At 43.9% G+C, this 19,593-nt stretch overlaps 1 protein-coding gene across 1 annotated transcript in view; it reads right to left on the bottom strand.

The window, feature by feature from the left end:
• Positions 1-808: 808 nt before the first annotated feature.
• PGBD5 (piggyBac transposable element derived 5) overlaps positions 809-19,593 on the bottom strand; it is a 663,155-nt gene continuing 644,370 nt past the window's right edge. Inside the window, exons 6-7 of the mRNA XM_085612017.1 lie at positions 12,881-12,986; positions 809-2,488 (exon numbers count right to left, since the gene is read on the bottom strand). Coding sequence (XP_085468143.1) covers positions 2,293-2,488; positions 12,881-12,986 — 302 coding nt within the window. The 3' untranslated portion in view covers positions 809-2,292. The remainder of the gene's footprint in view (positions 2,489-12,880; positions 12,987-19,593) is intronic.

Below are 19,593 nucleotides of genomic sequence, written 5' to 3'. Positions count from 1 at the left end.
TGGGCCGGTGCAGCAATGCCCAACAGGCCCGTTGGGGGCTCTTTGATGGAGATCTTCTCTTTTTTGCTGATGTCAAGGATAAAAGCGTGGTTAGAGCATGAAATAGATATAATGGTCTATTTAGCTGCAATGAACGTGAATCAAAAGGTCAACATGTTTCATGCCTGTTACAGTCCCTAGCGGATCTTGGCATTTCGTCAGGACCAAGAAGACCTAATTCTACTCTTCACAGGGATGGGTTAATAGAAAGTATATGCACCATGCCCTGTGTGTTTAAGTATACTTTCCATAGACATTCAGAACATCTCCTCGGGGTAGACCTGGGAAATCGAGAAGGAACGGTCCCAATCGGACCAAACAACGCGTGCTCTAATAAGTGGGCCATCAATGCTTACCGGAGCGCAAATGGGCTGCCATCCTACCCTGGGCCCCTCCGTTAACCACCTTCTTGACCTAGTTCCCCACTTTGGAACAGTACACTCTTTGTTCTCGTGTCTGTGTATGAGCCAAGATATTATGTACAATATAGTCTGGTGGCCACAGGGATTTGCAGAGACGCTTGTAGTCGTACCGTTGCTTGCTGCTCTGGGAATGAAAATGGCAGCCTGTTGTAGGGATCACCTTGGGATGACAGTCTAATGGGAGGTAGATGTAGCCCCTGGTGCAAGAAAATTATATTTAAAAAAACATGCAAAGTGTGCATCAGATGCACTGGGGTGGTTCCCTAGGCCACAGAGAATGTGGCATGTGGCTGTGAAGCTGACAGTAGTACAATCACTGCAATAAGCTAAAACCACTTTACACAAGAGAGAGGTGAAGCTGCCTTTTAATAACATTATAGAGAATATCAGGTACTGAAATTAATAGTGTGACAATAAGTGAATAGGAAGGACTGATCCCTCGTATTCCATAGTTGCCCTCCACCCCAACTGTGCACCCCTTCTCATGTCGAGGTCTCTTGCCTATCCAATAGAAAAAATACATTACTTGTCACTGGGATCCAGTAAGGTAAACCTCTACCAGAAATTACATTTAAGTGGCTTAGGTTCTATGTCCATTTTAAACTCTTTGCATAAAGGAATTTGTACCACAAAAGGAGGGGTGACTGAGGATTTCAAGACTTCTAATGGAAGGATGAGATTCATTTATAAAACACACTCAATGGGCGGGGCTCTTTAAAAATCCTCTTTATCTGTAGGTTCAGGTGGAGGATCAATCCTAGATTTTGATATGTCACCTCTACTTAGGCCTATCAGGAAAGGGGAAAGGGGTCAGAGAGGGTATTATTCCCCAGGCCTCTCATTTTTTTCAAGGGACCTGCACTCCTGCTTCAAAATCTATTTATGGATTTTGAAGCAAACCTATCCTGTTTATTCATGGCAACTAACATTGTTTAAACCTCTATATGGCACCATAAACATAGGCCTAACTGGATTATTTTTGTCCCTGGCCTTGCAAAAGCCACTGACATCCTTGCTTCTAGCAGTCTTAGGACTCTGAGAATATGATGCAATCCTTCAGCAACTTTGTAAAATTCTGCATAATCAAAGTTTATATACAGTATTGAGTATGTTAATGCATCCCCCAAATCTGCAAAATGTGGCAGCAATACCCTTCTCACCAGAATACATAGTGCTCTGTCCATCAACATTGTTCATTACACAAAAAATAACTTCGACACGTGTATATATTGTTTTATAATTCTCGACTATGACTGCTACGCTTCCTCCTACATCACGGTCTTTCCTAGAGATCACTTGTGTGCAATTCTGAAACAATTCTGTAGTCTCTAACTCCATGTTTCTCTTTTCTAGTGCGATTGATTGTATCACCACTTGTGATAGATTTCTTATGTGAAAATTATAAAATAGTAAATGAAAAGTGCAAGATGAAAGCATGACCAAGACGAGTCTGAAAACGAAAACGTCGCAATAATATGGTTCTTCAGCATGTGGTGGACATCATGAATAACCGATATGCCTTGTTAGGGTCCTTCAATCAAGCAAGACCTTCTGAATTCTGCATACATTACATTTTTGCTTCAGTCTTTCTCTTTCTTTTCTGAAAGTTTTCTTTGTGAATTCCTCCTCTTGTGAAAAGTAAATTGCTCATTCCTCTTTATCTCTCCCTTCCTTTCCTGTGTGCCCCAAAGCATCCCCTCCCTCCACCCAATATGGATTGCTAGGCCAGTTCTCCACAGGGCATCACAGGCAGGGTTGAGGTCGCTGGCTGCTGGTTCGGATTCCTCTTCCAGGTCTCTTCGTACGTGCCCAAGCTGGAAGGGGCTGTGCATCAATGGCATGGTGATGTGTCTTCCAGGCCCAGCAGCTCTTTTACTAGTCTGTCTCCAAACTGTGACCTGCTGTACTTCTTCACACTATATGCATCGGACATTTTGTAGAGAATATACGCATTGTTTATGGCAATGCTGATGGAAAACCAAAACACTTGCTGCCAGGTCTTGTTTGGCTTATGCGTGATGAAATACCTGCAAAGAAAGACAAGAAGAGACTCAGTCACTTGCTGATACATTCAGTAACATGGATGTGGGATAAGGTATTGGGGAAAGAATCCACAAACACTGAAAGACAGATCTTCCTCGGTTTCTGTATTCAATCACTGATTGAAAGTCTCCCTCTTTCCTTGGGTGTGATGTGAGAAGGAGGACTGATGCTCTGGCCTGTGGTCGTAGCTGGTTGCAGGTAACAATACCAAAAAGAGGTTATGATGAAAACCAAAGACTGGGAGTTCTTTTAAGTTTGTTTAGTGTTTATTTTTGTACCTTTTCTGTAAAACTGGGGTAACCCCTGAATTCATCCTTCAGTTCACATTCATTGCCCTTTTCTTTTTTTCCCTGTATATTGCCCACCCTAAAATGTTTACCTTTTTTGTGCTCGTAGCAATATGCACCCCACTGCCTTTCTGCCATTGTTTATACCCTGACCAATTACAGCTTTAGTTACATAAGAATTTTGGCTGAATGCACAGTTATGCTGGTTTAAACTTGCAACCAGAAGTTTTGTGACCAAATTGAAATTTTGCAAACCAAACTACCTAATTAATATTCATTGTGTGGTTCAAACATTGCGACTCATTACTAGTGGATATAATGAGAGAGATGGTGTCTTGCAAGGGTATAACAGACAACCATGTCTGTGATTACATTCCAATGGAGTAGCATAATTTAGACTTCACCCTTCCACGTCACAGAAATGCCCTTATGTACCTACATGATACACTATATTTACTCTGTGCCATAACATTTTATATAAATGTAAATGTTGGACTTGGCCCTTTGTAGCAGGTTCACCCCTGAACTTTTTGCCTTAAGCTCTGACATGGTGGTAGTGGTTTTAGGCCTCTGGGCACTTTAGCACTGGGGTCCAGTGTAAAGTCCGTGCGCTCTCTGTGTATGTGTGGTGAGAGTGGCCTGCCCTCCCATAGGAATGCATGGGGGACAAGTGTGTCCTTGGTAATTCCTGATATGAGAGGAGTGCAGGGTCGAGTTTAGTATGTATGAACTCGTGAGGATAAATGCTGCGCAATGGTGTGCGCAGATTTATGGTGACTGGTGGAGAAATGCCACTTTTAGAAGTTGGCATTTCTATGTGCTATGTGTCTGCCTGCCTGATGTGAATTGCATGTCTTGCTTGTAATTGACAGGAGCTGAGAGGTGTGGGTGGCACCAGGAGGGGCAGGGTGAGTCAGCGCTGAGCTGAATGGGACACCTGGAGTAAGAGTGGTGGGAGGGGTAATCCCCAGACTCTGAATAGGAAGGTGCTTCCCTGGTGAATGCTGGCTCTGCCCCCCTGTGGTGTGTCTGATGGCGAGCCCCCCACCTAAAAAGGGGGAAGAGGAGCTTGGCAAACAAAGTGCTCCAAATCCCCCGTAAACTAGTTCTGACTAGTATCCCCAAGCCCTGTGCTGTGACACAAAGAAGAAAGGGTGTATAAAAGAAGGGGCTGTGACCCCATAATTTTGTTCTGTATTTAGTGTTGATCCTGCTGGGGGCGTGCTGCTGCTGGGGCCCAGGGAGGGCTGCCATGAGGGCTTGCCTCCCTGGGCCCTGCATTGCCCTTGAGCCCTAAAGGAACTTCTTGCTGGACCAATGCTTTTTACTACAGGACCTTTGCCAAGGAGCTGTGGTGCCTAGCGCCTGGGGAGCGCTAGATTGTAATTGCTCAGGGGAAGAGACGAGAGGAAGCTTCGCAGCGCGGAGCTACCGCCTATCTTGAGGGAATCCCGACGTACGGATTCCCCCGCTTTTGCTGATTTCGTAGCGGGTGCCCACCCCGCGTCATGGCCGCATTTTATTTACTCTATTTTCATGACAGGTGCCCACCCCGCATGTGCCTGCTTAACGAGGGATCCTACCCCTCATTTTGCAGAGGAAAAGATCACCGCCGCGGCCCGGAAGAAGTCAGGCAACATGGTGCCTGACGGCGGGTGGGACGTCCGGTTTTGCGAAGCAAGTCCAGCGCACGCCCCACGGGAGAGAGGAGCCGGCCAAGCGATGTCTGGCTGCTGCCTGGGACTCCCGTGAGCTGTTGGGAGCCCCGGTGACCCAACGAGCGGAAGAGGGGGGACGGAGGTGGAGTCTGCTCGCGAGGGACTTCTGTGTGCAAAGGGAAGCCCCGCGGGCTGCGAGAAGGAGGAAGTCTAGCGAGGCGGCAGAGGCCGCAGAGCGGGGCTCCCATGAGGAAGGGAAGCCCCGCGCTGGCGCTGTCCTTGCAGATGCCGAAGTCCCGGGTCCCAGGGGGGGCCCGGGTGAAGGAGGAAGAGAGTCCAGGAGGGAGCCCACCCCACGCTGGACAAGTGCCGGAATGAGGAGTCTTCCCCCCCCGCCAAGAGCCAGTGAGTTGAGACGGCTGGGTGTTAGGCCAGATGCAGGCACAAGGTGCCGATTTGCTGTGCGGGCCCGCAGTTGCGGGCCGTTCCAACGGTGGGGCATCTTTTGTTTGCAAAGCCCATGCCGCGCCCACGTGAGGGCACAAAGGTGCCCAAGCGCCATAGAGTTTTTCACCCCAGCTGCCCCGCTCGCAGAGGGCAGCTGCACCGAGGGGGTGATTTCATGCAGAGGGCCCCAGTGACTGGGGGGGCATTTTGAGGCACATTGTCGGTGCCTGGGCGATCCCGCAAGAGAGCGGGCCGCCCCAGCGATGGGGGCATGTGTTTAGTGCCACGTGGGGGTCCAGAGGGCACCAGCGTGGGCAGCTGCAACGTTTTGGGCAGAGTTAATATGAGAGTCCCAGTGGGGACCCACCAGGAGGGCACAATGGTGCCAGGCCTCATTTGATATTCACAGCTGCCCAGCAAGTAGTGGGCAGCTGCAACGTTTAGGCCATCCTTCCTTTGGGGGCACCTTTGAGAGAGATAGGAGTGAGATGCACTCCTTTGCCCTAGTGCAATGGCGCACTTTTGATTCCGCTGCATAGGCAGCAGCCCTGACATTCTGGACACAGGGCGTTTGAGCCCCTTTGGGAAGGCCAGTAGGCCAAGGGGTCAGTGATGTACATGATATTAGGTAATGTGATGCTTTACTGTGATTCATGCCTCTAAATGCGTTTGGGGATGAGATAATGTGCGTAATGTGTTTATGCCAGTGAGATAATTTCCTACTGTGAGTATCCCCCTAATGTGAGTGATGCTTAGGAGATTAGGGTGTAAAATGTTAGACTGATGAGGTTGGTGTATCATGTGTTTGGCGCCTAATGTGATACTGTGCATAATGTGGTTTATGTTACAGGCTGATGCTGAGTGCAGTGGTTACCAGTGATTACTGGTTGTACATTTATGATATGTCTTACTTTTACTAAGTTCGCTTTGTGATGGTTTTGACAGTGGTCCAGTGGGCCCTGTCACGTGTAAATATTCCCTTGTAAATATGACCAAGTGCCAGGTGGCACCATGTATATTATGTGAGTACTATTCTAATGTGTTATGAGAATACAAAGGCTATTTTTGATATAACCTTGTGTGGAGTTCCTTTTGTGGTGTGCCTGGGATGTTGTGGCTGTGTGCGTGCGCAAACGCTTTACACATTGCCTCCGGGCTAAGCTTGACTGCTCGTGCCAAGCTACCAAGGGGGTGAGCAGGGGTTATCTTTGGCGTGTAACTCCCTTGCCCTGACTAGAATGGTGGTCTCTGCCTGGCTTTGGCGCAAGCCTTAACCAATCAGAAATCCCATTTCTAACAGAGAACATTTAAACACATTGTAGAAGCAAGAGTTTTACAAAAGGGTGCACTAATGTTCAGTTTAACATGAAGACATGTATTCTGTATTCATGTCTGCATTTATACTTTGTCACATTTGCATATATTCTGAAAATCATATTTGAAAGTATAATCATGTATGCTTTTACTCACGATTGCATTTGCTCTTGAGTTTCATGTGCCCAAGTATAACCATGTATTTCAAGTGCACTTTTACAAGTTTAGGTAAAGTCAGCCTGACTAAAGACCTTAATTTTTAAGTGTATTTTGTTGGTCAACGTGTTCTTTCTTTTGCAGATGCGTTCTCATTATTTCATTAGCTAGAGGTCGGAATATTGTATGTTTTAGTTTATTGATAGTAAGGCCTGCAAAGAGAAATCTTGGCAAGAAAAGTGAAGACTTCATGAGCAAATGAGGCCTCCTAATCACCGTGTATCAGGAATGGAGAATGTTCAAGATTGCAGACTGTCCAAGTTCTGTGGGATGGGAAATTCAAGTGATGTTGCAAATGCATACCAAGCCTGTGAAAACAGGGATAGTTGCCTTTTTTGGTGTTGTAAATAGGCCTTGTTTTTCTGAGGGCCCTGGCTCGCTTTTATGTCATCATATCCCGGAGCAACAGTGGGTGGCTCATTTTGAGGGTATTTATAACCTTGGGGGTGGAGGGGGTGGTAAATATCCTGGGGCATCTGTGAAAACTGGCAATCAAGTGGTTTTCACATTGGATGAAATCCAACAAGGGATTATTGCCTTGTCCAGAAACAAGTCCCTTGGCCCAGATAGTACACCACCAGATTTGTTTAAAGCTAATATTTAGGTTTGGGCCTCTTTATTAACGCAGGTCTTGAATGCAGCAGCAAAGGAGGAGTTGCTACCCTCTTGGTCTACTGGCGTGATCGTCCCCATATTTAAGAAGGGGGACAAAGAGAATCCACAATGCTATCGGCCTATTTCACAGTTGGACGCTAGGGTCAAGGTTCTGGGAGGGCGATTTTAGATAGGCTAGCTGACTGGGCAGAAAAGAATAATATTTTGAGTGACGTCTAATATGAATTTAGGGTGGGGAGGTCGACTGCAGATCAATGCCTCAACCTTCATTTAATTATCATCAAATATACGGTGGCCCGGTCTGAATCTCTACATCTCGCATTTATAGACCTGACGTCTGCTTTTGACGGGGTGAACCGTGCAAAATTGTGGACTTTGCTCAGTGAGTTGGGAGTTGATCCTAGTATTGTAGCATTATTATCTGATCTGCATTCATCGACCTCAGCCTCGGTGCATTTTTATCAAAGAGAAGCATGTACTCAATAATTTTTAACAAGCCATGTAGATTGCCAGTGGTGCATACTAGCACCTTTTTTATTCACTCTGTATGTGAACAGGTTAGAGTCCACTCTCCTATCGGTATCGGCTGACTGCCCTAAGATTAGGAACAGATTTCTTTCCGTTTTGCTATATACGGACGAAGCAGTCCTGATGACTCAGACCGCACAGGGGTTGGACTTGCTGCTGGCCAAGTATGTGTCTTTAAGGGGACTCCTGGACCTCTCTGTTAATTTCTCAAAGTCCTATGTAATGGTACTAGGCCCCATATCCACTAGTAGCAAGACCTTTAAGGTATCCAATTTTACTTTGGCCAAAGTCAAGGCCTTTTCTTATCTTGGAGTTTTATTAGACATTAAAAATTGTTGGAAACCCCTGGTGGAGTCCAAAAAATCAGAGTCCGTAAAAACTACGGGCGTTTTTTAGTTTTGCAAATAGGCTTGGGTCCAGGGCACCAAGGGACCTTTTAAAAATGTATCAAGTAAAGTGTATTGCACAGTTGCACTATGGCAGTGTGTTTTGGGGGTACAATGAGGAGGATAGGATTCAGACTTGGACAACAACTTTCTGCGCAAATATACCCAGGCCCCCCAGCGATTTCTGTGCACGCGGAATTGTGGCTTGATTATATCTCAGCCGCAGTCGTCCTAAACCAGCTCCTGTGTTGGATTAAGATTTGGAGTAGAGAGGAGCTGAAGTTAAGTCGCTTGATTCTTGAGGACTGTCTGTCTCTGGACCGTGTAATTAGTATTCCATGAATTGCTCATGTTCAGGCATCCTTTTTTCTCTAGGTAGGCCTGATATTTTTATGAATCCAACTGCTCTCTCTGCCCACGTGTTGGGGAGTGTTAAAAGATTGTTCCTAGAATGCTCCCTTTTGGAGAGAGAAAGCTAAGAACTTCAAAGCCAATAGTTAAGAGGCCACATGCTTCTAAAAACTGTACAGGGGATGGAGCCATACCTGGGCTTGGTTCGCTCACACCATGACAGGTTTTTACTGGGAAGGTTTAGGTTTAATCAATTGCATCATCTTTTGGCATCCCCGCGTGGGTGGATTCGGCCTGAGGGAAGGGCACCCTGCGGCTGTGACAATGTGCCTCCGCAGGATTTGCTCCATTTTATAATGTTCTGCTCCTACTTCAGTTGGCCGAGGAAGCGTTTTTTAATCCCTTTGATAAAATCAATGCATTTTAAACAAGTAAGGCGCGCCCTGATGTATTTACAGATGCTACCCACAGTGCCGGTGACTTTCCCAGTGTTATCCTTTTTACGGGCTGTGTGTGCATCCAGGGAAAAGAGACCTGATTGTTTTATGCGCTTCATGTTTTTATAAGTAGGTGTACTGTCTGATCTTATTGTTATCTATGTATATGATTTTATTATCATGGATTTGCATTCTTTTCTGGGGATTTTATCTACCGAATAAAGATTTATTGATGGTTGATGTATACCCTTAGAAGTGAAACGATTGGTTCCTTGTGTGGTGGGAAGAGATATGAATGTTGCTATAGTTTGTTTGTTTCAGTTAGTGTGCACACCGTTAGAAGTGAGAGCAGATTCCCTTTAACTTTGAGGGGACAGGCCTCCGTTTCCTTTTTTCTTGCAAGTATGAAGCTTCATGCTAAACACTTATTCCAATTCTGGAAGACTCTACTGGAGTCTTTACTATGCTGACACCTTCTTGCACTTCCGAATTTCCTGGTGACCCTAATGTGTGAACCATCGTTATTCTAAACTTAAAACCTTGATTAGATGACTTAGAACGTATTCATGTTTAGGAGAGGAAATCAGAGTTTCTTAAAGTAACACCTATTCCTATTTCTCAGTTTTTGTTTTACTGTGATTATTTCAGATTTTATTCTACTGAGACTGAACCTATTGGTATCTTTTTATTATTCTCTTGATATGCATATATACTGGTCTGCTTATTAATTGGCAATAAAACTACTTAACTTCAATTAGTGATTCCTGGTCCTCATTGTGGGGCAAATGGGCTTCACAAAAAGTTGATTTGCTTATTATTGCTAACCCCCTTTGCGTCTCAATTTGAAAGATCTATCAGATGAGAGATTGTAAATCATGCACCTGCGAGCTCTCATCAATATACTTCTTTATGAAAGCTTCCTGATTTCCTTAAAGGAAATGGTAGTGCTTTTTTTTTTTTTTTTAACGTTTTCCCCAGAAATGGCAGTAGTCTCTGAGTGAAAAGGAAACCCCTTTGTTTTTGAAAATCATTTACCATCCCAACATGGGAGGGAGTAACTTTTCAATGGTTTGCCCACATGTTACCAGAATAGCAATTTCGAAGAGACACACACAAACAGCCCTTCCAAACTGTAATTCGGTAACCCTTCAGAATCTGATTTTAGAGGTCTGTAAACATTTTTCAGCTGCTAACATGAGATCCATACATAAGAAAAACTTATTTTGCGATCACAAATGCTCCTTTTCACATCTCGCCTGAGCCAGCGCATGCGCTGACCGGAAAGATATTTAGTAACTGGCTTTTAAAAGTGCAACCAAAGGCTTTTCTCGGCCTCCAGCCTGCGGGAACGCGTGTGTGAACGTGCACATGAGCCATCTGGCTTTTGTAATGGCTCATTAAGTCTTACAATGCTTCTCCAGCCCCTCTCTCTCTGCTCTCACTCCCCCCTCTCATGAATCCCCTCCCCTACCCCCTCCCACTCCCTCCTCGTCAGCTTCATTTTTTTTCGAGCGCTGATATTGACAGACTTTGTGTGTTTCCCGTACTTCAAGGCAAACGAGCGCACGTATATTTTTTGTATTTGCTAATAATTGCGGCCGTTTATTTGTAATTCCCGTACTTCCAGGCAAGCGCACACGTATAATTTTCTTGTTAATATCAAGTATTTGCTAATAATTGCGTATGTTGAGCCGACAACAAGGCTCAAAGACTGGTCCTCAGCTCCCGAGTCGGCAGCTCTCACCGCTGAACCATAACCTCTCCCTCCGAGAGCAGCATTCATGTTAAATGCTTGTTTGCTTCATTGCAGCTTGCATTGCAGCTGGTGATCCCGCAAAATGGTGGCTGCTACCTCCAAAGCCTCTTGCAGGGCTCGCTTCACGCCATTCATGCTTGTTTGCATTGGATGCTGACAAAACTTCTGTTCTCGTAACTTGCAGTGAAACTGTGTGTTTTGAATTGCACTTTCACAATCCTGTGCAGCCTAACGTGCAATGCGGGATATGATTCACAGCGCTGTATATACATCTCAGTGCATTGCACTCTTTTTATTTTAGCTCACTTAATTTCATGTACTTCATTAGTATTTTTAGGTATCTCCCGCCCGCTTCACGTTTGGAGCCCTCCTCTACCCTCCGAAAACAAACTCAGCATTTCCCACACCCATCCCCTCCCTTTCCGTGTGCTTGGAGTGAGGCAGCAAGAGGCACGGGCACCCACTCAGCCCAAGTCGCTTTCACTACGCTTGGCCGCCTGCAGGGATGAGCTTCTTAGCTCTCGTCTGCGGCACCATTACCGATACCATGTCCTTCCTTACTGTGCTCCAGTAAAATTATTGTGATCTTTATCTTCACCCTTCTGCTCCTCTACTGTACCTAGTGCAGTTCCTCTTACGTTTCCCTGGATGCTCTATTCCGTTTTTGGTTTTGCTTCTTTACCATTAGAGTTTCCTTATTAGCCCAAGATGAACTTCTTTCTTGTACTGTAACAGGCATAATTGTTATTTTTTCTCTTTCGCGAAAAAAGAAGATGTTCCCATTCTGAAATGGCCGCGATGTTTGTGATTAAAAATACATCCAACGAGCCTACGGTCGCCTAGAGCTAAATAGTAAGTTTGTTTTTCAGAAGGTTGTTTTTTTAAGAGTGCTCCTTATTAAAAACAATATGTTTCCTGATCTACATCAGAAACAGTAAATTGCATAAATATTTGAGAACTGCGCATCGCCTAGTATTATGAATAAAGTATACAAATATGCTCTTTTCAATTGAAAAAACAATAATGCGCAAACTATAATTATTAATAATTCATGTTTAGAAAAGATTTCAGAATGCCTATCAAACGAATTCAAACTTTTGATTTCCCCCCAATCAATAATGAAAGGGTTTATACATTACAACATGGTCCTCATGTTTGATGAGAAAGGCCATAGCTTTGAAGCTGCTGTGCGGCCATTTTGAAATGCGTACTTTGTGATTCAGCGCTAGAGTAAACAATGATTTAAATAATAATACACGTCTTACTACGCTAGCCCACAAACGTATCTTTTTATTTTCATCAGCATTTTCGAACATATTAAGAGAAGTGTGCTGTTCGATAATTTTGCTTTAGATAGGTATTTGGAATGTGTTGGGCCTCATCTTGTCCTACCTTAGTTTCCACTTTTTACCATGTAGTCCATTTTTAATGTCAAAAGATTTGTGTCTGGGTAGCATTTCTCGCATTCCTCGCAGCCTTGTCAGGTGACCGAGGGGAAGAGGAAACAAGCATTGGCATAGCCAATAGGTCTCGCCTTTGGGACCTTATAAGTGTTTAACCATGCAACAGTTAATGTTATGCCAATGCTTGTTAGTGAATTAGAGTGTTTGTGTCCACAAAATAGGTTAGAACAAGTGGCCCCTAGTTTTGAAAATCGATTTTTCTATTGTTTTGATTGATTCTAGCCTTTCTACCAGGCTTATTGCACAACATGACTGTTGAGAAATTCTGACGGTATTTCCTTATAATATAATGCAAAGGCAGGCCCAATGAGGACCAGCATTTGCAAAATACTCCAGGCACATATGGACACTCTATCAGTACCAATGAGGCCATAAATACAAAAAGCAATTTTAGGATGGCAGAATGAGATTAATTTCCAGTGCCAAACCTTCTATTAATAGTACAGGGTGTTTTAAAGAGTCCTGGCTTTTGCCAAACTGCCTTTCCTCCTGTAGTTTGGCACCTAAATATTGTGCAGTCACTATTTGGGTCCCAAATATTGTGCAGTCCCTATTTGGGTCCCAGCCATTGTCATCCTCGTGCCATATTAGACGTAGACGTATTGTCGGGCACATAACGCTAGTGCAACAGCTGACTTTTGTGACTTTTCTGCTCGATTCGAATAAAATGCAAACACGTCATGAGAATATCTTGTTTGGCCCAAAAAAACTCTGGTTATTCAGAATTTTTGATTTTATGGATTTTTTAAACTCCCAAACTATTGACTTCGAAACTTTAACCTGCTTTCCGTTCCTTCTTCCCAGCCCTCCGCCCTTCCTTCTGACTCTTCAGAGATGCTTTAATGACAACCACAGTTACCCTCTAGTGATGCTGAATTGTCACCAGTGCCCAGCTATGAGGTAGCCTCTTTCACTTACTTGCTGTACTTATCATCATATCTACAGATGTAGCTGAGATGAGCAGCGAAAGCCTCTACTGCCAGAGGGCAGGGGATCTCTCCACTTTTCCTCTTAATGATGACTCCTGCAATGGAAAGCAAGGTTATGAACTTGTGAGGCTGGTGTGCTTTCAGCTACCGCACACATTGTATACATTATAGATGAAGGCTACATTTTTCAGGAACGAGCAAAATAATACAATTCATTGGTACAGTTTGAAATCAATAAATAGAGATCAAGAGGACTGGAATATGATGAGATGTGATGGTAGCTGAAATTTCTGCTACCAGCCGTGACCAAGGTGCATAATTCCTCCTTTTGTACATTAACCCTCATGAAAAGAGGAACAGATGTGGGAACCAAGGTTTATTAGGTGGGATTTCAAATTCCATTTGGTTCAAAGCACACATTTACCACCTGTTCCAAGCAGCTAGTCAATGTATGGGAGGAGGCACGGCCGGACTGAGAACCTAAAGCAGTCCAGCAAATTTGGCACGCCAGCCCCCAGGGGATGTGGGGGTGCGCAAGTGTGCACTGCTGCTTTTGTTACTGGGAGGCCGATATTGCAGTGCTGCTGCAAAATCGCCACCCAGTAACAAAACCAAAAACTGGATTATTTAGAAGAATGTATGAGAATAAGTAAATTGAAAGAGAAGAAGAATAACTTGTGTTAATGAAAAGTTTGCAAGGAGTAGGAGACGGGTGGATCTCCAGGATAATGAGAAACAAATAGAAAGATATGATCATATGAAATGAATTAAGAATTTAGGAATATAAAAAGTTTAAATAAATACAGGTATTAACTCAACAGGCCTACCTACCTCGGTGGTTTTGGAGGTTGGGGAAAGAGAGGTGGACGATTTATTAATGAAATAGATATTGATGCATTGTCCAGTGTAACCTCTATATTCAAACATAAAGACAAGGTCCTTCAAAGTGTAATGGGGTCCCCTGTAGAACACCTAGTTGAGGTATGCTCTGAAAACAGAGACCAAATAGGACACAACTGTACCGAATGGCACAAGGCTACTAAATACCACACATACCTATGGCCCCAAGAGCCTGGCAGTTCTCCCATCCAGAAGAGACTCAGAGGCAGACCCAAGGGCAGCATAAAGAAAAGCCATTCACAGAAACAAGTAGTAGATACAGAAGCCCAGAAGAGGCCAAAAGGAAGACCACAAAAATGGCCAAAACCAGAGGATCCTAATGATAATAAAGCAGAAGAAGGGACATTGGGAGAAAACAAATGTCCTCCTCATCTGACTTGCATCAAGATAGCTAAGTGTCATAAAGACAACACAACTGTCTACTTTGCATATCCCATTTCAGACACAGGCGATGATATCTATGACTGGGCCACATATACTCTAGATGAGTGAAGCCAAACACAAGGAGACCCCATTCCAGGCAGTGTTGAATATTTTGTTGATGGGTTTCCACAGTAGATTAGGACACAGGATTGAGACACACAGGTGCAGTAGTGGTCGAAGCAATGTTGCATGACTCTTCAGATATATTGCAGATACCAGACCAGATAACGTTGTCACCTTATTACTTAACTCTGGTTGCTGAACTAGTAGTTTTAGTGCCAGCACTTAAACAAGGGGAAGGGGAAGCAATACCCATATACTTTGATTTAGGCTATGTCACTGCAATAGTGCAAAACGGTCCCTTAATAAGACACATACTATAGTTTTGTTAGCTAGTAAAACATTGCCACCTTTAGACCCATTGGATGCACAAAGACAATAACCGATTTAATATATGGAAAGATACCCAAGCATTGCTATTTATAAAGTCCTAAATCAGCTACATTTCCCTTTGCACACTGCTAGAAACAACATGTCTCTCTAAATACGCCAGGATTGGTGTGTTTGCAACTTACATGAGATGACCACAATGTAGAAATACACCTGTACTGTGTGCCAGCAGGGTTCATTAAATCCCACCTTTAAAGTAACAGTTTCTACAGTACTTTACATTGAGAGCCCTCCACTGGGATTAGGGCCCTCTCTAGGGCGGTGCAACCGGTGCCACCACACCGGATGCTGGTTTCAGGTGGGGGGGTTCCAAAAAGCATATGCTAACATTCATTGCCTCAGGCAAATCACAAAGTATATACAAAGTCCATACAAGGTGGATAGGTTGGTGGGTTACTGTTTCTTGTTAGCAGGATCCTCTTTGTTGCTTGCAGTTTTATAGGTTACACTTATAATATATAGCAGTGAGCTACTGACTGTCATCAAGGGGCTGTAAAGATACTACAAGATGTGGAGTGTTATACTTTTTGTTCAGTCTTTTATTTTTCTTAAATCTTGCAAAAAAGTAGAAATACATTTTTAATAATAAAGAGAACTCCCAACCATGGTGTCACAGTTCAAACGCTGAGTTCGTACTTCTCCAGGTCAAGCGCTCTTAAACTATACTGCCTATCAGTATGGATGACATGCAACTCCTACACCAGGGGTCTCCAACCTTTTGCGTAGTGAGAGGTACTTCTGGTCAGTGAAAATCGTTGTGAGCTACTAAACCCCAAGCAACTCGCACATTTTTCCGAGCGACACCCCACGCCCAATATCTTTGATTTTAAGCCTAATTTCTTCAGAACCCATACTGTGGTTTGAACAAAATACTTAAGAGTTCCCGTCTAGATACACCATGGTTGGGGGATTCTAATAGGAATTGATTTCTACCCAAATGAACCTATTTTGCAACAACTGGGGGAAATCATAATGGTCCAGCCCAAGCCAGCCAGCCTATACCTTGCAGTTTTCATGCAGCTCTTTGATCAGTTACTTGCTCACTGTTCTACATTAGGATTCTAACTCATAAAGAGCTAGCTAGCAACAATCTGCACCTTCTTTGCAGCAGGCATATTAACCCTCTGTGCTACCTTACGGTGAGTAAAAACATCCTTTGTAAGTTTACAAATTATTACACAAACGATCTCTCTCTCTGTTTCCAGGAAGTACATTCATCAACCAGTTTGACATTTGTATTGCTGGCAGAAATTTGTTGGAGGCCAGGAACGCAGTAGCAGGTGTTTTCTATATTTATATTGGCGCCCCCACATGAAGCAGCATTAGCTCCCAGTGCCATAAGTCGCGCTGCAGCACAGTACATGCATGGACTTTTACATTGAATGTCAGCTGCCACTGTGCTTTATTACTGTTAAGGCAAATGTTAAAGCACGGTGGCAGCCAATGTTAAAATCAAAGGTCCTTGCATGCTCTAAGTCTGAACTGCTTTCACAGTCATGCAAAGACAAATATATAGCGCAGTGTAGAAATCAATGAAATCCTTTCACTGATTACTACATGCGCTATATATTTGCCTTTGCATGACTGTGAAAGCAGTTCAGTGCAGGAAAGCACCTTGGATTTTTTGTGTTGGCTGCCACCGCCTCAGATCAAATAAAACCATTTATGCCTCAGGCACAGGGCTCTATCAAGAACTCAAAAGCAAGCCAACGTGTAGGCAGATATCGACGAATAGCACCATTACTTTGGCTAATTATACCATATGGCAAAAAGAAGCTTTTGTAGAACGGAACGGTTGCCAATAGCAGAAATATACCAGATCCACTCATGTTCCAAAAGCAAAACAGACACCTGCTGAAGATGGTCTTCAACACTCAACAAGCCCACTCCACCATAGGACACCAAGGTCCATATCACGCCGCCTCCTAGTCACTCCGTAGTTAGCACATCAAAGGCACAGGCATAATTTCCACAAAAGTTACCTATAATGCATTCACTTGAATGCTCAAGCGCGGTAGCAGCACAGTGCATGCAAGGACTTTTAATTTGAACGTCGGGTGCCACTGTGCTTTATTACTGTCGGTTAAGGCAAATGTAAGCATGGGGGCAGCCGATGTTAAATCAAAGGTCCGTGCATGCTAGTCTACTCTAAACCAAGCCTGCTAACAGATGTCAGTCATAAAAAGGCAAATATATAGCACGGTGTAGTAATCAGTGAAAGGCTTTCACTGATTACTACACCGCACTATATATTTGCCTTTGCATGAATTTGAAGGTTCAGTGCAGGCAAGCACTTAACGTTGGCTGCCACCGTGGTAGAGTGCCTGCAAGGACCTTCGATGTTAACGTTGGCTGCCACCGCACTTTATTCCTTATGCATATGTAAAGCACGGTGACAGCCGATGTTAAAATCAAAGGTACTTGCATGCACTTTCACTGACTAATCCGCTTTCACTGACTACTACGCGAAGGCAAATGAAAGTGTGGTAAAGTCAGTGAAAGCGGATTAGTGCAGATAAGAATCTTACACTTTAACATCCACTGCCACCGCGATATCGGCCCAGTGCCTGAAAGGACTTTTAATTTTAACGTTTCCTGCCACTGCGCTTTATTACTGAAGGAAGATCTAAAGAGCAGTGGCAGACAACACTAAATTCAAAAGGCCTTGCAAGCACCGAGTGCTTTTTAGCGACTCGGCTCATTCACGGTCAGGGGCCCTCTTACCTCACAGCTGCTCCGGGAGGCCCAAGTCAGTGGAAGATGATGCGAAGCGCGGTGCCAGCCTGGAAAAGGCAGGTGGCGCGTAACTAGGAGGAAAAACGTCACGTTCTTCAGCCTGCCCCGCCCCAGCTAACCTCACTACAGCCAATCAGACCAGATGGTTTGTGTGAGGGCGGGCAAGGGCTGATTAGTTGTGAAAAAGGGCTGATAGTTGTTAAAGAAAATGACGGGAAACAAAATAAAGTTGTAAATGACGTCTCAATAATTAAATAGAAGCGCGAGCTACTCTCAGAGGGTCGGCGAGCTACCGGTAGCTCGCGATCGACCTGTTGGAGACCCCTGTCCTACACCTTTTAGTTCTCTGTCTTATGAAACATTTCTTATACATTGATTTACATGTGTGACTGATTGTCTCTATGTAATGTGGGTGTGGTGTGGAGTGTTTCGACACCCTACCCTGGTATGAGTGGCGCTTCAGAATTAATTAAATGCATCTGAGAGAGTGTTTAAGGAGACTTAAGGAGCACTGTTAAGGATTGGTAGTGAGGGAATCAGTGGCAGAGGTGGTCATTGGGGAGCGCCAACAAACATTTTCACAACGGGCGCCACCAGTGATAAAGTAGGAACTCATGTCCATTGTGATGCCAAGTTTGCTGCTAATTTTCTGATCGGAGAGGTAATGCTCCAGTGGGGCATTCCTGAGGAGATCAGATTTGATTTTGACACACACATTTCTTTCAATAATATCTTCTCCCATCTCACCACTTTGTTAAGAATGATACACAAACCCTTGTTAGCTTACCACAAGTAACAACATTTTGGTGTGCTTAAATGACCTCTTAAAACACACAATAAGTAAACTGTGTGTAGCATTGGAAAATAAATGGTTGTACTGTCTCCCTTTAGCACTGCTCACCTCGAGTAACACCTCAGGTCAGACCACCATTTGACCCCATCTCAGACAGGGACAGAGAGAAGGATGAACACCGTTGTGCTACTAACTAGACATAGGTGGCAAACTGTGAGTGCACCTGAAATAGAACAAACTTAAATGTATGATTATTTGTCTCACCTAACACAAGTGTCAAAGTTTGTCTCTAAACAGGGTACACTGTAGCTGCCATGCGCGTCAAAGCCCCTCCAGATGACGCCCCACTAGTGCATGACTAACAGACATCCTTGCCATTGGAAACTCTAATTTGCATTAGAAACGGTTTCATCAGTGGAGAGATTCTGACAGCACAGTTGCCTGCAGTGAAAAATTCACAGCTACAAGCGATGGATTTCTTTCTCACTCCATCATCTGCCTGACCCTAGCTGTGCCATCCATCCCTTTGGACACCGAGCAGGAAAAAGAAGGGGGCGAACAGGAGAAGCACCCGGAGTAAAGCCTCCCTCCACCGCTTCATCAAGAGACATGTATTTTAGTTATATGCTTTAATTTTATTTTTTCCTTCTCTGTGCGCTAATACTGATGCTTTTTAGCCCTTGTCTGTTTCTATTATACGCATGCGCAAAACAGCTGATAATGATACTGACCATGATCCTCTCTACACTGCTTTTTTTGAAGATAGGTGGTACCAGGTACCAGCACATGCATAGTATAGGCAAATCCACAGCTAATGCCAGTTTTTATGTATGCTCCCTTATTCCCCATGTTGCTGCAGTAGATAAATTGCATTACCCTAAAGAGATATTCCCAAGCTTTTACTCACTGTCTTTTGCACCTTTTTTATGTTGAATAAAAGCACAGCTGCAACCAACACATCTTTGCCCCATTACTGCGCAAGTAAAACAACAAGATTTGATACCATGGCTGAAGTACTACTGACCTTGACAGATAGTATAGAGAAAAGAGATCAGATATCAAGAATGAAGGAAACAGGTCATAAGAGAGATTGGCCAAAGTGGAAAAAAAGGGATATTAGACCAGGGTGTTTTAGAGGTAACTCAACCAACATCTGAATGTAGTACAGGATCAGTATTTGCCAATGATAAACGGCATACGGGTGTCACATTCATATGTAAAGTTGTATCATTGTAGAATGGCAGGGACAAGTAGCCCTTTGAGATTTGGTAACATAATAGGACAGTTTTAGCTAATATGGAAAGTAAACATATAGAGATATACATGGACAGGAACAAAAACACACACTCTAGAATAGCAGTGAAATTAACTCAGTTTTCTCTTTGTTTGAGAGGAAAAAG

This window comes from Triturus cristatus, chromosome 6 (assembly GCF_964204655.1).
Source record: "Triturus cristatus chromosome 6, aTriCri1.1, whole genome shotgun sequence".
Taxonomy (NCBI): Eukaryota; Metazoa; Chordata; class Amphibia; order Caudata; family Salamandridae; genus Triturus; species Triturus cristatus.
The sequence above is the reverse complement of the archived record's forward strand: the minus strand, read 5'-3'. Positions and strand labels throughout refer to the sequence as shown.